Source organism: Glycine soja, chromosome 14 (genome assembly GCF_004193775.1).
Source record: "Glycine soja cultivar W05 chromosome 14, ASM419377v2, whole genome shotgun sequence".
In the NCBI taxonomy this organism is placed as follows: Eukaryota; Viridiplantae; Streptophyta; class Magnoliopsida; order Fabales; family Fabaceae; genus Glycine; species Glycine soja.
Window position 1 is genome coordinate 11,132,230 of NC_041015.1, and position 19,299 is coordinate 11,151,528.

At 30.7% G+C, this 19,299-nt stretch overlaps 2 protein-coding genes across 2 annotated transcripts; one reads left to right on the forward strand and one right to left on the reverse strand.

The window, feature by feature from the left end:
• Positions 1 to 10,104: 10,104 nt before the first annotated feature.
• Positions 10,105 to 13,292, reverse strand: LOC114383204. Its single transcript, XM_028342827.1, has 4 exons — positions 13,234 to 13,292; positions 12,796 to 13,150; positions 10,785 to 10,886; positions 10,105 to 10,679 (listed from the first exon to the last, which is right to left on the reverse strand). Exons 2-4 carry the CDS (start codon positions 12,913 to 12,915, stop codon positions 10,377 to 10,379), a joined length of 525 nt encoding a protein of 174 aa, XP_028198628.1. The 5' UTR covers positions 12,916 to 13,150; positions 13,234 to 13,292; the 3' UTR covers positions 10,105 to 10,376.
• A 3,860-nt stretch (positions 13,293 to 17,152) lies between these two features.
• LOC114383801 (probable ADP-ribosylation factor GTPase-activating protein AGD15) lies at positions 17,153 to 19,245 on the forward strand. The gene is made up of 6 exons (XM_028343535.1): positions 17,153 to 17,289; positions 17,426 to 17,484; positions 18,215 to 18,305; positions 18,386 to 18,440; positions 18,808 to 18,904; positions 19,014 to 19,245. Exons 1-6 carry the CDS (start codon positions 17,239 to 17,241, stop codon positions 19,243 to 19,245), a joined length of 585 nt encoding a protein of 194 aa, XP_028199336.1. The 5' UTR covers positions 17,153 to 17,238.
• Positions 19,246 to 19,299: the final 54 nt, after the last annotated feature.

Here is a 19,299-nt window from a genome sequence, read left to right on the forward strand (position 1 = left end):
CCCTTTTACTTCGCAATTACACTTCCTCCCTAATCAAACTAGTTAAATATTATGAATGACCTCAACTTAAGGCCTGATTTTTTGGAAGATAGTTATCATAATTGAATAGGTTTGGTCAGAAAAAGAAAAAAAAATTGCAAACTGAGCTTTTTGTTGCAATTAACAGAGTTTTGCTGTGTTTTTTACCTCTTCTGCTAGTAATGTAGCTCTAATAATGTTAGACTAACATATTATGAGCAACTAAGTTGGAGAATTGTTTCAAGTGATGATTGAGCATCTTTAAATAATTTGAATTGAATCCTAAATCTATTTGGGAGAAAGAAAAGACAGAAAAGGCACTATTGCTAAGTACTATTGGTAACTAGCTATACAAAGAACTAGAAATGTGTAGCAGTGAGAGAGGTTAGTGGAAAATACATAGATATAATAGTAATAGTAAGTGACAAAGGAGGAAAAAAAATGGTAAGTGTGGGCTTAAATTCCGTTGCATGTTGCTTTCCCAGATGGAAGATAAGATTGCACTAAAAAAATTTAACAACAAATTGTAGCACATCATCATCCTATTTATCATTCTGCCTACAATGATGATTCTTGGTTCCATTGCCCGCATGCTTTGTTCCAAACACCCTCACTAGGAGGATTCACTGATAGCACATTGACCTATATATTTAACTCCATTCTCTTGAATTTATGGTTGTGTGAAATTTAAGAGAACTCTACTCTCTCTCTCTCTCTCTCTCTCTCTCTCTATATATATATATATATATATATATATATATATAAAATACAGGTTTTTACAAGGATGGAACTACACATACAACTACTAGTACTACTAAGTGTGATGCCCGCATCTCCTTTTTAATTTGTAGCTTTTATTTTGTTGTATGCATGGTAATAGTGTTCTTGGCTCTTCATAATTATTGTTTTCATGGAACTACCCCGACACTGGTTTTATTTTAATTAGCATCTTCTCTAGCCTGTTTGTTTTGTCTGCTAGTATGTGGCCCTGTTAATTGTGTTATTGCTAAGTCAATTTCAGTAAATATATTTTGATTGCAAAAAAATCATATGAATTCCCCTATAATCTACATTAATTTATGTGATGAGTTAAAAAATTCTTCAGTCCAAGGATTAAACTTTTTCTTTATCAAAGAAATTTGACAATCAAGAATGTTCTATTAATGTTTGCAGGGAGCAACTATCTTACTGGAAAAATGGAAACACCTGAGAACTATGAATTATACCAGCCAGCAGGTGACTACAACATTGCAGGTTGACATTCAATATTATTCTAATGACTGTGAGTAGCTGTAAAGAATTGCTAGTGTGGTTTTGGGCTTGTGTTGATGAGAAAAATTGAACCAATTGAAACGTGAAACTTATAGTTTATAGTATATAGATACATTGATCTTTTATGTGGTAGGTGGACATTTTACTTAATAATGGAATATAATCATGAGTTCATATTGATATTGTGAAGTTGGTTTTTTTCGTGAATGGTGTATCGTAAGCATCTTATACCATTGGCTTGGCTTTGGTATTTGGTTGACCCAGTAGACTAGATGATGGTAAGTATGACATATAATGAAACCAGAACATAGTCAATATGTAAAGTTAGAGAAAACAATATCATCAATTTTTATGGAAACTTTTAAAATTTATATTGATTTCAACATTTGAAGGTGCTAGTATTTTACTGTTCAAAAATGTGTTTCTGATTAGCTTTTCTCTTTGGCTCTGTTACATATGTAGTAATTAAGTCAATACATGATTTCTTCATTATTCATGAACTATTCTTTTAACATTACTATTCGAGTGACAATATTTATGATGAGGGAAGCCCCCATATAGTTCACATGCATTGAGCAAGCAATTGTTGTTATGATTCAGTTGATAGTGCTCAAATAATGTAATAGTATTTTTGTCTTATTTCTTCTTAGCTTAGTATAGTGACTTCATCTTATTTTAATTTCACCATTAATTCTGATTTGAATTTTGAATGACAAGGTGCAATCCAATAGCTTGTTGCGGTTTATTCTTTGCTTATAGAACCAATCGCATAGCACACAAAAAGATTTTACTAATGTTGTAAGTTAAAAATTGTCCACCTTTATTGTGACATTAATCAAATATCAATTTTTGTTGATTCTGTTTCTAAACTTATTTTGTTGATTTTGGTTTGGTGTTGCTGGAGAATGGTAAAACAAACTATTTGCAATTACTTTAGGAGGCCAAGTTCTAAAATATTATTGAAGGAGGAAGTATGTAGTTTTCTTTTCCTTAATAAAAACTAAGAAATTTGCCTTGTTTTTTTATTAATAATTATTATTAGTGTTGTGTATGTGTGTGTTTGAGTGGATGAATGAGTTGGTGTGTAGAGATGGAAGGTTTTCCTGTTAGGAAGTTGGTGAGGTTTCAAATATTTTTAATTTCTTATTTTCTTTAATCCAAGTGGCATCCCAAGCAAAAAATGTAAAGATTGAGATGCTTCTGGATAGGACTGAACCTTTGCTCACAGGTTTTTCATTTTTCTTCTCTATTTTGTTGACGTAGCACATGATCCAACTCTATTTAATAAATAGAGTTTGGTAATAATTTTTTATTAATCATGTTTGACTTGAAGCTGCCTTTTACATTCATACACTATGTTTGTTCAACGGCTATTACTAATGGTGTGAAGATAAAAGAGTGTATGTACTATTTTTTATGCTTGCTCATTGATGATGCATGTGATATTCCAATTTGCTTGTCTATTTTGATTATTACTGGATTTTTTTTTATCAGTATTGCTTAATTTTGGTGATTCATCTTTTCTTGGAAACTTATAAGTGGTGTTTATATCTTAAGGTTTGTGCTTCTGCATTGGTTATGCTTGAGTTGATTGATGTTCAAGATGACCTACAAAAGTACTTATTTGCTTATTCAATCCGATTGTCCCTTGAACCTCAAGGATGCATTATTAATGGAACGTCCTTCAGCTCCTACCAGCTCCATTGGAGGCACTGGATCATCCGTGCTAATGATATTGTTATATCTGATGTCAATGGAGAAGCTGTTATAGGACAAGTATAAGTTTCCCTTCCCCCCCCCCCCTCAATTTCCTTTTTTCAGTGTAATTATTTTTATTCTACTGAAGTACTGATGTGATATTTAATAAATATGCACTTTAGTCTAGTTCATGCTTTGGTTGTTGGAGATGTGATCTTTTTGAATCAATTGTTTTAAAATGCCAGATAAGATATTAGCAGTGAGTAGTGAGTAGCTCTTCAATGCTTAGGCAATTACTTAGTTGCATCGACTTCGATTTTGCACATATCAGGATCAAAATTAAGATGGAAAACCTGATCTAAGTTCAGTGTAACTGATCAAGGTCTCACTGACCTAAATGCACAGACCCTAATCTAAATGTTTCACCTGTATTTTGGTTTGTTGAATTTTTACAACAACAAGTTTCTGTTTCAGCAAATTTCAATTGTAAAATTTCCCAAAAACAACATAATGACACTCTACCATTTATTTGCTAGCAGACGAGTCATCCTTAGGTTCAACTCTGCTAACCATATAAAAGTTCTGATTTCAACCTTGTTTTATCTGTGTGAATGGATCATGCATGTTCACTGTCACCCGTTTATATCTGTAATGAATAATTACATGGGAAAGATATATATTTACAATTCACTGATGCAAACTACCATTTGCGTTATTTGCAGGATGCTTGGATACTTTACAATTGGGTAAATTGTCTGTTGTTCAAAGATCGTTTATTTCATTTGCATGTTCAAATTTAGGAGTAAAATCATGTGCTCCCGTGTTGTACATATAGTGTTTCAACCATTAATCCATTCCATTTTGGCTAAAACACATGCATGAAGCTTCAAACTCAACTGTTGATACCAAAACTTATTACATACATGCATCATGCTTAGAAATTCTATTGTATTGTAATGGTCCTATATATATCCATTTTTTCATACTTGACATTAGTTTCATTTATTATGTAAATTCCTATAATATGAAATTAAATGATTATACTCAATTGTAAGTAAGGGACTTCATAATTGTTGAAAATGATGATGATACTTTTGATTTCCATCAATGTACAGTGTCTTGCTTAAAGCTACCAGAGAACACAAAAAAAAGAAATTCTACGACGGTTACACAAGTAACAGTCTTAGAATGTTAGAGATACTAAGGCGATTATTTGGTTAACCGTTGTAGAAGCCCCAACATTCTAAGATGGGTATTTCAATAGCCGTCTTTGTATCCCTAACATTCTAAGATAATTTTTGCATAACCGTTTTAGAAAGCCAATTACAACAACGACATTCTAAGACGCTTATACAAATAACCATCTTAGTATCTCTAACATTCTAAGATGGTTATTGAAATAACCGTCTTAGAATGACTATTCTACCAAGACAGGTTAGGATTGAAAACCACCTTTGAAAATGAAACATTCTAAGACGGTTATTTGGATAATCGTCTTAGTATAATCAACTTTGTAAGATGGATTCAAAACCGTTGTTATATAGGTTATGCCATTTTACGAAACCCCTTTTTATGACGGATCAAAACTGTCGTAAAATATTTTATATGATCGACTTAAAAAACCGTAATTTTAGTAATGTGTAGAGAGCAGTAGTTGGTTCTCATGGAGCAAATACACCTGGAAGTACAATGCAATCAGGAAATTTAATCATAATAATGGTTTTGTTTGTGTATCTCTTCTTCAAGTCACTATTGGGATTAAAAACTGAGAGTATTCAATATAAAAATTAGTTGATTACTTATGTTTGAAAAGTACCAAATTACCATACTAATAAGAAAGCAATGACACCTATAATTTGAAATATTTTTATTCTCTTAATCATAATCTGCAACTTCCTTTTTCTAATCTTCATGAAAGCTCTGCTGCGCAGTCTATCGCAGGCTGCTTTTTATTATTTCATGTCATATGATTTGGTGAGTGCATGAGAGGCAGGATAAAAAATTTATGCATGTGGATTGTTGTTGTTATAATTAAGAGGTAGAAGATAATTTTTTGGAAGCAAAAAAGAAGTGCACTCACAATTTCATTTTTTGAAAATAAAAGGTAATGCAATCCTCATTTAATTGAAACTAAAAGTGTATTAATATTGGCTTGTTTCCAATTAATTACTTTATTGCATGCTTTGTGAAAAATGAAGCAATAAATATCTCGTTGGATATGATGTGTTACCGAGGAGTGTGATATTTATTGTTTCAATATTAATTTAAAAGTTCCAATACCAATATCTTCTGTACGTTTGATACGAGGAGTTTAATGTTTTAATTAGCTTTTTTTATTTCATTTTTTTTGGTTCAATTAATTATCAACCTAGTTAATTTACAATTGCACCCTCAATTTTGACAGAAAAATTATTACTCCATACTTCCTTCGATAAATAAAGATACATAGTTCTTTCGGGATAATGAATCCTAGTGACATATATAGTTAAGTTATTGTAGCTAACTATTTTAAATAAACACAAAAGATGAAACATTGGTGAAGCATGATAAAAAGAAGAGTGAATGAAGAAAAATAAAAGGTAGCAAAAGAAAAAGAGAAAAGCGGTAAAAGAGACAAAGAGGTATGTGATAAAGGAGTTTGATGTTTTTTATGCTTAAAAGTTCATCATATTTATCACCCATCATATTCAAAATTTTAAAATAATTAAATTTTAATTTTAAAGGATAAGATTGAAATTATATAATAGCTCCAATTTGATGGAAAAACAATATCATCAGTAAGAATAAAAATTGTTTATTCTGAAAATTAAGATAATTAAATGTTTTAATTTAAAAATATAAGGATCAAAATCGTGGATTTAAAATTATAGGGAAACAAAAATTATAATTTAACGTATTTATTAACATAGTCTAGTCATAAACCACTCTTTAAAAGAAGTTTGTTAATTTTAAAAATAATTATCTTAAAATAATTTAAATGGTATGATTTGTTAATTTTAAAATTATAGGAAAAAAATATTATAATTTAGCCTATTTATTAACATAGTCCAGTCATAAACAGTTCTTTATGAGAAGTTTGTTAATTTTAAACATAATTATTTTAAAACAATTTAAACGATATGATTTGTGATTGAATAATAATGTAAAATTGTTTTATACAGTACGTACATAGATATTAAACTCTATTTATTTAATAAAACAATGAAATTTATAATTTTGCTTCCAAAAATTTTATAACAGCAGAGAACCTTTCCAATATTTTTTTTATAAAATTATATTTATTATATGTTAGTTTTACATGCTTTTTCTTTCATTTAAATTTGGAATTGTGATTTTTTTATTTTTCCCATTAAATAATTGTATTAATGAAATAATAAATATATAATTTTTTTACGATAAAACAGAAAAAAAGAAAAAAAATGATTATGTGACTGTTTTGTGCCATATATGTATAAAGAAACTTGAGTTGTATTTAAGGCAAAACCCAAAAACGACCCCAAGCGTCCTTGTTGCCGCCTGCCTAGCACAAAATTTATTAGGCGCCAACCATGCACGGGCAGCCCATTGAATATTGACATTGAAGTTCGAACTTTAATAAAGTGATAAATGCTAAGATGACTTTTTTATACTCTCTGTTTTAGTGTAATTATTGAGTAATAATTTTTTTTTTCAAATAATTGTTATTTTAAATTTTCAGTATAATATTAATTATTTTTTTTCTATTTATATCTCTTATAATATTAATAAAAAATAATAAAATCTGTTAATATTAATATAAGATTAATTTTATAAAATTATTATATTTTTTTATTTATTTATTTTATCAATATAAACAACTATTAAGACGATTATAATTTTGAGACCAAGAAAGTAATATATTTTTCTTTTTTTGGTACATAACTTTTTTTTGGGTACATTGATAGTATGTTTTCCTTATAGGAATGTTAATAATATATTTTTTAACAACCTTTTTTTAATATCTATTTTATGATCGATTAATTTTCTTTTTAAATTATCAATTTTGATGGATCTCATATCTATATCAAAAGAGATAATTATTAAATGATAAAAATGACCCATCAAAATTAATGATTTTTAACAAATTTTAATCCATTACAAAAAATATTAAAAAAAGAATATCATTAACATTTTTTTTCTTATTACATGAATAAAATTATATAAACCTCTTTATATTATAGTATTAGTTGATTTATCTTTTAATATAGTAGATTTCATTCACTATTTATGATATTAATGATATTTTATATGATAATAAAGAATGTCTTGAAATCATTCCAAAAAAAAAAAAGAATGTCTTGAATAAAAATAAGTATGCTAACTTATAAACCCAATACTAATCTATTTACTCAATTATAAAAGTTTGTCTTCAGTGTCACATGTCACAGTTTTGTTTGACACATGTTACTATTATGAAGCTTCACTTTTTTAAATATTTTTTATTTTATTTTTATCTTTCCTCCATTCCAAAACACACGTTTCTTCTCACCCTGTCCATCTCTCTTATTTTTTTCTTTTCTTTTCTCTTATGTTTTTTTACGTCTTCTTTTTCTTTATGTGCCTTTTCTTTTCTTTTTATTTTGCTTTTACAGTTTTATACTCTTTATATATATGAGAAAATAAATTATATACTAACAGTGTAAAATAAACAATTTTACATCATCATTCAATTATAAATTTAATTTAAAATAAATTTATTAACTTTTATAATAAATATCTTAAAATTTGAGAGAGTAAAACTGTATTTTTACATTATAAATGATTATTATATTATTATTACGTTTAATAACTTTAGATGTGAAGATTTTGTTGATTAACATTTATATGATAATATTAATTTTTTTACATAAATACATAATAATTAATTAAAATTAATTTATTAAATAATTTTTATTAGCATATTTACAAATCCCTTTAGAATATGGACAAAAATTAACGTGACCGTGAAATTGCACGAGTATCCTTCCAGTGTTTTTAAATATTTCAACTTTGTGAATTAAGGACAATGTTCTATTATCATTTTAAATAAGATTTCTCTAGTTAGATTGTTTGGATATAAACTACCACCTTTGCAATTGAAATGTTTCTAGGTAACTTATCACTGCGATATTTTTCATCTACCAAAATGTCTCAAAATTGTGTTAAGCGAAAAGGCCACTATGTTAAAATAAGCAACAATTTTTTTAAAGTGACCAGGGTGTCGCTTATTGTATAGGTAACAGTTTTGTCAATATAAGACAACGATAATAATTATAAACAAAAATGGTTGACTTTGATATTAATGTACTTATATAACCATGATTTTTAAGCATTTTTTCCTACTTCTAACAATAATGTTTGATATTACAAGTAGTCGTCTAAGTGGAAAGCCATCAATAATTGTTAATTTTCGACAGTTAATTGATGACCTAAATCTGGTTGAAAGTAAGTCAGAAAACAAATGACAACTAGACTGAAGCTATTGTAATTTGTAAAGTTAGTTCACACCAAAAATGTAATTGCTATTTTAAAATAAATTTCTATTGTAAAGTTATTTACCGAAAACTGTAAACTGGTAAACAGTTATCAATGTTCAAGTTGTCAATAATAACTATATTAAATTTCTCTTAGCCTTTAATATCAATGGTTTGGTCATAGATAATTGTTATGTTTTAAAATTTTAAAAGCATTTTATATTTTTAATTGTAAAGAATTTTTATTTTAGATTATATATTAAATTATATTTACATAAATAAAAAATACAAAAACAAAAAACATTTCTTGTTTCAAAACAAGATTTTAAAAAATAATAAAACAAGGTAGAAAATATTAATTACTTTCAAGAAACAAATTCTTTCAACTGGAATTTCAAGAAATTGATAAAAAAAAAAGTAAAAATAGTAACAATTAATTATTTGAATGCGCCGTTGGTAACTGGTATGGTTGCTTGACAGGAGAAGCATACTTTAGCATCGTGAATTGAATGTCAAGTCCATGTTGGGGGAATATATTGCCTCCTAACTCAACGTGAAAAATTCGAGTACAAGTGACACGCAAGATGCGAATTCTGGCTTTCCTTAGATTGAAAGGAAACCCCCTTCAATTCCCCTAACCTTAAATTTACACCAGAACCCAAGTAAAAAGGGATTTCTAAAGTAAGTATGGAGTAATTGATCGTTTGGATTGACACATGCTGGAACTCAAATTTACACCACGAAAAATTAGAAGTAACTCAATTAATTGCTTTGCCTACAATGTAAAAAATCTGAATTGATTTCGGCAAGAATCAGATCAAAATCAAACATGTTATAATTAATCCTAGGTTGTGTTTGAATTAAAGTGGATAAAATATATTGATAAATTTCAATGTACAATTACCAATTCTAATGCATAAAATGAAGATTGAAGAATTTGTTGCTTGCAAGTAAAATTCTTTATTTAACCCAATAATATGTGAGAAAAGAAGTTATGCATGGTGTGTACTATCATTGAATTGCAGCTCATCATATATCTAGAATTATTTTACAATATTAATACATAAACATTAAACTCATAATATATTTTGGTGTGTTGGAATAGTAGTTTGGAGATATTATTTGCTTTTACATTCGGCGGAGTTTCACAATTTTGACATTGACATTTGGTGGCAATATCACTACTAGAATATGAGCTTTTTACGACGGTTAATAAGGGATTTTAACTATGGTTGTAAATCGTCGTTGTATATAATATCGTTAAAAGTAAGTTGCTTTTTATGACGGTTATTTTAATAACCGTCTTTAAAAAATATAATTATTCAAAGACGGTTATTAACAAATAACCGTCTTTGAATGCTTTGTATGCTTTGACATTCAAAGACGGTTATTATCAAATAACCGTCTTTGAATCCTCCTTCTGATTGGACATTCAAATACGGTTATTTGATAATAACCGTCTTTGAATCCTACGTCTGATTTGACATTGAAAGTCTAATATTTGCCAATTTTAGAAACCACGGTGCCTAGCTAGATTCACATATGTGAAAATTTTCAAACACTATCTTCCTAAGAAGGTATGAAGCTTTTAAAGTGGCCACCACTACCAAGAACCAAATCATAGATCAACAAAATTTCAAAATTAATCATGCAAAAACCACAAGCAAATGGTCCCCAGAAAAGACCAATGAATAATCTATAATAAATTAGCCACCAAAGAGGCATGAAAAACATAGAGTTTTGTTTATCTAAGAGAATAAAATCTAGAAAGCAGAACTAAACCAACACCTTTGGATCAATCATTACTCTTACAACAAAATCCTAACCACCAGAGTTTCATTTTAGGACAAACGTAATTAAAGTATGGAACACATATTAGTTTGAAATATTCACTTTCTCACAACTTTCAGCGACCAATTAGAGCCCAATTTTAGCATATAACCCACGGAGCATGATTGAACTGAAACAAATTTCTAAATTAAAATAGATAAGGAAAAAAATTACGAATGGAATCACAGTGGGTCCACGCACTATGATTGAACTGAACACATATTTGCTTGGATTTTGTTCCACGCACTTATGAAACAAATCAACAAGGAATTTCAGCATGTCTACCCCAGCATCTGATTTTTCCAGCTCTTCACCGGATGGAATCATAGTGGGTCCATTCATTGAACTCAATACTCTCAGTTCATCAGTCAATTGTGGTCGTTTACCCATCTGTATTGGTCATTGTAATAAAATTAATTAAAATAGGTAGGTTAGAGTTGCACATGAACCCAAATAGTACAAGCACACCTAAAGTGGTACAAAAGATGACCATACCTGCAGACTATCAAGGAAGTGTGAATCTGAAAGTCCAGAATATGGAATTTGTAGAGTCAGCATCTCCAAAAGCAAGCATCCAAACAACCAAATGTTAGCTTCCTGTCACAAGATAAAGATAGATAAATTACAACCCAAGATACTATATCTGGTTCCGGGGTGAATTATACATCTATTCTTGACCAAAGTCATGAAGCAACACATGCACTTGCACCTCTAACCAAAACAAGAAGGGGGGGGGGGGGGGAATGCATCAGCAATTTGAACTAACTACACAGAGATACCATACAATTTTGATAAACTAGCTGAATTTCAAGAGGCAGCAGAACAACAAAATTCCTAAAATAATTTTATTATTACTGATGTTTTTATTATTTTAGCTAATGCAATTGTGGTCAATTCCAAATTATGGATTACATGACATGTCCATCCAAATTAGTGACTTAGTGTCCTAAGGAACACATGATGCGATTGGAACACTAGAATAAAAGGGGAATCCAAAAAGAAGACATTACACAATAAATTTATCTATAAAGTTCAAATGAGAAGCAAAGCTAGCCCCACACAAGATCCTCAGGAAAGCACATAAATCATAGTATCATACAATGAAAATCTTATGAACATAGTTCTCTTAATCTTTCCCAGTATAATAACCTAAAACACAACTTTTCACATTATGTAAAACTAAATTTGTAGTTTTTTTATCTTTTAAATAGTTTTTATTCAACAATAAAATATACAAAACATTTAAATTTTCTAATACTATGTCTTCATTTTGTGAACATGATTCAATTCTAAAAAAATAGTAATTAGTTACTCTCTTCAAAAAATTGGTCCATGCATTGCACCAGCTTACATACTAGTATAATAACATAAATAAAACAGAAGACAACTTTTCAAATTATAACCCCATTAATATCAGTTTGTTTTACTGGTTATCCATGTGAAGAATACTGTTAGATATACATCATTTGCTTTTGAGGTATCTCTTTCAAGGATATTATTATATATCAATAATACACTCAAGAATGCACTGCTGGTAACATCAAAACGAATTATTTATAAAACTAATCTACTCTCCGATAGTCTCATAATAATTTCTCAAACACATAAATTAAAATATCTAAAAAGCACAATCAAAATAATCCAACTTCAGCCATATACTTTAATGAATAATGAATTTACCTAAATTACTGTAAAACAATTTTGAAACTAAGGAGGTGTTTGGTAGAGGGATTCTTTTAAGTTTCCAAGGAATCTTAAGTTGAAAATGTTAATTTCTATGTTTTGTATGATAATTTTAAAAACCATTCATAAAAATCTAACATTCCCCCGGAATCATTTTTTAATTATGTTTTTCACTACAACTTTCCCATGAGAGGGGATAGAAATTCAAAATTACCATCATGAAGGGGGAATTTTTTTTATAATAATTATGTCTCTTATTCCAGGGAATATTTTAGACATACCAAACATATATATGACATTCCCAAGAAACATGATTCCTGGGAAGAAAAAAGATTTTGTAGACTAAACGCCTCCTAATCTAAGACTAGGTCTCCACTTTCATTCCCTCTAATTTTGCCAAACTTTATATTCACTCCCCATTAGCATATGTAATATACCTACATTTTTTTTTTTGCTCAGCATGTAATATAACTACATAAAATGGGTACACAGCTATGTGCATGAATAGGTGGTAGATAAATGGAGAAATACAATAATAGGGACAGTGAAAAAAAAAGTGTTGAAGAAAGCTAGGAAATTGCTGAAAGAAAGGGAGAAGTCATTATTCCAATATATATTTGACTTTATCATAGAGAACTACCTCCCATTATTTTGCATGCATAGACACAATACCTTTTTCCAACATCACAGATGTTTTCAAAATCAAAGGACCAGGACCTATAGTTTAACTTTTGAAAATTAAATGCCAGTAACACCATTAGTGACATTGTTCATATATTTCAAACTCAAAATAAATGGCTGATCAGTAGAAAGAGGATCTTACCAATCCATAGGAGTTTTTTTTATACATATATATGTAGCATAACCTCTGGAGCCATCCACCGAGGTGTTCCAACACATATACAGGGAGGACATGTTCCCGCATGAGCAATACAACACACATGTAAAGTTGATCTTAGTGGCACTGCACTATCAAAATGACAGAGCTTCACAGTGGGAGTTCCATCATCTCTCTTCCTATCCAAATCAAACAGTATGTTTTCACTTTTTATGTCACGATGAATTATGTGCTTTGAGTGCAGCTCTGACAAAGCACATGAGACATCTTTGGCGATATGCAAAGCCAACTCCACAAGAACATGCTTTTCACCAGCTTCTGACAGCTTCTCCAGATAATTCTGCAAGAAAATAGAGTGTGAATTTAAATAAAATCAACCAAAAATGTGTTAATAATAACAAAGAAATGTAGAGAAAATCTTACTTTTAAGGAGCCCCCTTCCACATACTCCATAAAAATTGCAGATCTTAATACACGGTGTTTAAGGAGCCCCCTTTCACTAATATTCATTTAGTTTCATATTGGACAGGGTTCCATAAAGATATTTTCAAAATAATTACAAAATGTGATGCCAACTTTCATAAATATGCTTGAAACCTTATCCAAACATGCACCGAGGCTTAGACTGAGTTTGGAGAAATCTATGATATTCATTAATTTATACAAGATTAGGCTCCATGAAGATACTATATAAATATTTTAACTAAAATTGGATCCAGGTTTGCTGGTTTCAGTTTGCTAATTTTAAACCATAACCAATATTCTTTACGTGCTACAATATGATATAAGATTTAATTTCAAAATCAATTGAAGTTTTAAAATGCCAAATGATTGATGATTATTTAACATATACTAAATTTATAACAGGATTGGGAATAGAACTAATACCAAAAGTTATCTTTCAACATGAATCAACAATAACTAAACTTAATTGAGAAATAAAATTAATCTTAAATATAGTCAACTCAAGTGAAAGCAATATAAATATGACAACATTATACAATACCAAGCCAAACTGTGTTTTGCAAAAAGAAAAAGGTGTTCCACATCCACTTTTGACTCAGGACGTACATACCTGCAAAAATATTCAGGATCTTTCTCTTGTCTTATATCAAGAGGTCGACAAGCATCAATCAGCATTTGAACCCATGTAGCACCCCTCTTAATCAGAATGATATTCCAGGCATGTGGTGAAAAATGTAGGTAACCCCTGACAAGCTCACAAGGACCTGGTGGCGACATGTGATCACATAAATACTGTAAAACAAATTAACTAGCATTAGATGATAAGGCGCAAAAAATGAAAAGCTACCGCACAAAACTATAGCATGAACATAGTAACCGATCACCTTAAAGTCACCAAAATAAAATGATCACCTTAAAAAGCAGAGCTCTATGTCTACATACACCAATCTGCACAGAGCCAATTGGAATTATGATCGAATTTCGCCTTTTTTTTATACAGTCAAGAAATTTTTCCGACATCTTCGAAAGAGTGATATCTTCTATGGTGTTTGCAACTGGTTCAGTGGGAGAACTTATACTGGTGCTGCTTCCAGCTGAGCATGTACAGACAAAAAGGTAGTGTTGTGTCTTTCTCCTTTGACCCTAAGTTGCTCGAAACAAATGGAAGCATGTTGCATTTACATTCACTTCGTGTTTTTGATGATGGCCCTTTGTTTCTTGAGACAATTTTGAGCACCAATTTCTCTGGTCTGACTGGAACAGCTCACTTTGATATTGAAAGGAATAGAAATCATCCAGCATATGATATGTTGAATATTGGAAGATGTGGAATGCGCAAAATTGGTTATTGGTCTAATTACTCAGGTCTCTCAATTGTCACTCCAGAAATTTTGTATAAGAAACCAGCTAACACTTCAACAAGCAGCCAGCAACTGTATGGTGTTATATGGCCTGGAGAAACTGCAGCTAAACCAAGAGGTTGGGTGTTCCCCAACAATGGAAAGCCACTAAGAATAGCAGTTCCTAACCGAGTAAGCTACAAGGAGTTTGTTTCTAAAGACAATAACCCTCCTGGAGTAACAGGCTATGGCATTGTCTTGGAAGCTGCCATAAAGTTGGTGCCTTATCCTATCCCACGAGAATATATATTATTTCGACCTGGTAATAGAAATCCTAGCTATGATGACCTTAAAAGTCAGGTTACACTAAATGTAAGTTTCTAAATCTAGTTTGCAGCCTCATATGGATTCCAGTTGTGGATAGTCTTTGAATGTAGTGTGTAGATTGTGGAACACTATCTTGTGTTTGCAGGGTTGGTTGAGGTCTCTTCAGACATAAAAGAATTAAGTTTGGTACTAATTTTTTATTATAGTCAGAGACGTCAGAGGTACGAAAAAAATATATTAAATAGTCATTGACTAATATCATAAGGTCGTATAATTATGAAAACAAATTATGCGGTGGTTTTCTATATTCTTCTGGAAAGCTTAGAGTTTTGTGAAATGGTCCCCATCCGAAGAAACAGACTGTCAAATTCTTCATCACATGGAATGTAGAAAAAAGTTTAGAAATAAGAACTTTGCAAAAGGAAATTTATTTACCAAAGGTGATAAGGACATGGGGTGGTCGATTTCTCAAGGAAAATTCTTCATCCAACTTTTAGAAATAAGGACATGGAACTCAAATGTTGCACTAACGATCTTGTAAAGCACTTGTATATATTTTTTTGCTACAAATATTTATTATTTTATATGGATAGGTATCAAAATAGAGCCAAATGGCAGAAATCCAACAAAGCTTCTAAGGGATTGGGATTAATTACATCACCTTCTTCATCATATCCTTGTCTAGCTTGAGCTGAATGTCCATTTTCATATAAAGTGTCACAGTTAAGTGGAGTACTAGCTAGTGGGAAGTCGCATGTCTCTATCACTATCTCTTTTCTATTAATTACTTATCCTAAATTTTCAACATACTTACGCTAATAATAAATGAATAATATACTTTCCATGTTTTTGTAGTGAGAGACTAGACTAGAGAGACTAGAGAATGTTGATGACTTGATTAGCTACCAAATGATTTTTAAGAAGCACAACATAAGAGTATGTTACTACAAACATTGCAATGAAATTATTACTTTCAGCATATGAAAAATGGGATACATTGTACATCTGCACAGGCTTCAATGAGGAGTCTCCCTATCCAGTTGTTGTGCTTCAAACAGGTAAATCATACTTAACCAATTTTATTATATAAGGAAATTTTGTCATACATCATATCTATTTTGTTTTCCCGAATAAAAAACTAATTTACCACTATGGGACAACGCAAAAAGGAAGATGGATGTCCATTCCATAGAATAAAACGAGAGAGAAAAGGACATCCAACAAACATATTTAAAGCCTTTTAATTAAGTATTTTCAACAAAAAAGTTTGCTCTTCAACAGAATAGTGATGAACCTGATTTGGCAGAAACAGAACTGGATGACAGTTTTTGCCTCCTTGCTTTTTCAGCTTTTTCCAAGTAATATTGATGGGATTGGTGTTTGGTCCCTGCAAGGTAACAAGAACCTCAATAGATTAAGTATTTAAATGTGCACAATGAAATGGAGATTTATAAGAAAAATCTAAATATAAAGTCGTATCCAATTATCTACATCTGATAATCAAAACAAACCAATCCAAAAGAAATTAAACATCATTGAAGGTACTGCAGTTATTTAATAACTCTAATTTTGTTCAAATTTGTGATAATGCTGGCAAAACACATGGGTCGGGGGAGCTGACAAAGTCAAAGAGTATGAAATCATCATTTAAAGGGAAAGTTACTAGTTTATTCTTATGAAGGAATAAGAAACCATCCAGACAAAAATGTTGTGAATCTCAATCTAAAAATGAATCCCAATCCATTGTCATTGAAGCATCAGATTCTCCAGTCATTGTCTATTTACTTGAGCAATTGTTTAGGATTTTCTGCTACTGCTGGAATGGTGAAACAAATGAAAACTTGACCTGGTTATGAACATCATTGGATTGTAATTGCTACTTGATAAATAATAGAACTAGCTTTTGTCACTCAGCATTTATTATGTTATATGTTTTGATCTATTAATTTCATACATAAAATAAAATTATTTTGAAACCGATCAAAAATTAATTATATGAATTGAATTGCATGTGTAAAAATGTTAAATATATAACGAAGAAACATAAAGCTTATTATAACATTACAAGCTATTTACGATATTTTAAAGTAAAAATAAAAGTAAAAATTTGTCTTTCTATAATTGAATGTGTAATTCCATTCAGTAAATTAAAATTAAAACAAACAAAAATCAATATTTCATAATTTTTTTCTTCAGTTCTAATTTTTTGAACCATATTTTCTCCACCCACTTACTTTCTCTGTTTGCTCTTCCTTCGCTGTGACTCAACCACGAGCACGGTTAAGGTTTTGCAAACATGAGCGGAAAAGCCTCCGTCTCCAAGGAGCTCCATGCCAAGCACACCAAGGTTCCTTTTTTTCCCACCCCTTTTGTATCATAATGTTTTGATGGTGTGTTTTGTATCATGTGAAGCTAGCAACATCTTTTCTCTTCCATTTTGTTGTGTTCTTTATTCTGTTTGTTTTTGTTGTGAATGAATGCAGATATTAGAGGGACTTGTTAAGCTACCTGACAACAGGGAATGTGCAGACTGCAGGACCAAGTATTTGCCTTTTTCACAACCCATTGTTTTGTGTTAAGCATATATATTAATGTTTTCGGGCAAATTATGCTCATGGTTCATGTGGCTTCTTCAAATTTCACACAATACTCCAGCCATTATAGGGATGCATGATGCTATGTGTTTCTTGGATAATAAGGATACATTGTCCAATGTGCTTCAAACAGTTCAAAGGAGTTACCTTAAAAAGGTAGTGGACTAGGAGTATCGTGTGAAAATTTCAAGAAACCACAGGAGTGTCAGGGATTTATGATGTAATGTGTTTCTTAGGTATTAAGGGTACAGGGTTTAATGTTTTTCAAACAATTAAGGGGAGTTACTATAAGCTTAAAAAAGGTAGGGGACAATGAATATCGTGTAAAATTTCAAGAAACTATAACGGGTGTCAATGTAATTTGTCATAGTGTTTTTAATCGTGAAGCTTCAACTACAATAGGTCATTGAATAGCCCTGTCTTTTCTTTTTTTATTTCTTTGGGAGCATGGGAAGTATTAAACAATTTTGAGTACTTGTGTTTTATTCACATGGATATTGGTTGTACATCAGCTATTTAATTATTTTTTTCTTTTGTACTTTTAACTTTTCCTTTTCATTCTGCTGTTCAATATCCTTTGATTTTGGGATCAACTTGGGCTTTAGCATTGATCATTTATTACTTAGAAATTGTTGAGTTTTTTTCATGGTTTATAAGCACATATTTTTAATATATCAGGGCACCACGATGGGCAAGTGTGAACTTAGGGATATTCATTTGCATGCAATGTTCAGGAATTCACCGTAGTCTTGGAGTGCATATATCAAAGGTTTATGTTCATCTTTTTTTCTGTGCCAATTTAGAAATTGATAATGGGCTATGGGCTAAGTCTTCTGATTTTGCAACTAGGTGCGGTCCACAACTTTGGATACATGGTTGCCAGATCAAGTTTCTTTTATGCAATGTAAGGAAATACACAATTCGTTTCTTACTTTCTTAGTCTAAAGTACGATTAAGCAAATTATGAGATAATGTGAGTAACTCTTCTCTTCTCAAAATAAGAGAATTTACTAGTTTTCTTAAAAGGTTTGGTATTGGTCTGAACATAAGGGGTATGGTCTGTTTGGTATATATGTTGCTAGATATATCATGTGTAGGAGATTAAATAATACCCATTTAGTTGGTTGATAAAACTAATTATGGAAGATAGGGTAATTGTTAGAAAAAAATTACTGGGCTCTTGCATTCTCTAGCAGCTGAATTTACAGAGTACTTTGGTTGTCTGCATAATGTCTACCTAGCACATCTCTTGATTTGTGTGTTTTATGCAGTAATTGGTAATGCAAAGTCAAATAAGCACTGGGAGGCAGAATTACCGCCAAATTTTGACAGAAATGGATATGGAGTTGAGAAATTTATTCGTTCCAAGTAAAACTTTTAATGAATTCTTATGCATGACATCACTTGAGACCAGAAGATTAAATTTGCATCAAATTTCCCATATTCTGGTGTCATGAACTTGCTTAAAATGTTTCAGGTATGTGGAGAAAAGATGGGCTTCAAAAGGTGGACTACAGCCAGCTTCAAAGTCAGCTGAAATAATCTTTAACTCGAATGAATCACCAGCTGCTGGGGCCAAGAGTGCCACTCAGAGGAATAGGAGATTGTCTCTTGAGGAAAGCATTCTTGTGAAACATGTGGCACAAATTCGGCCTCCAGTCACGAGATATCATGAGGTATTCATGTTTAATGTCAAGTTCAATCCGTGATAAATATTTTTGTTTCTGATTTTAATTGCACAGATATTCGGAAGGAGGAATGTT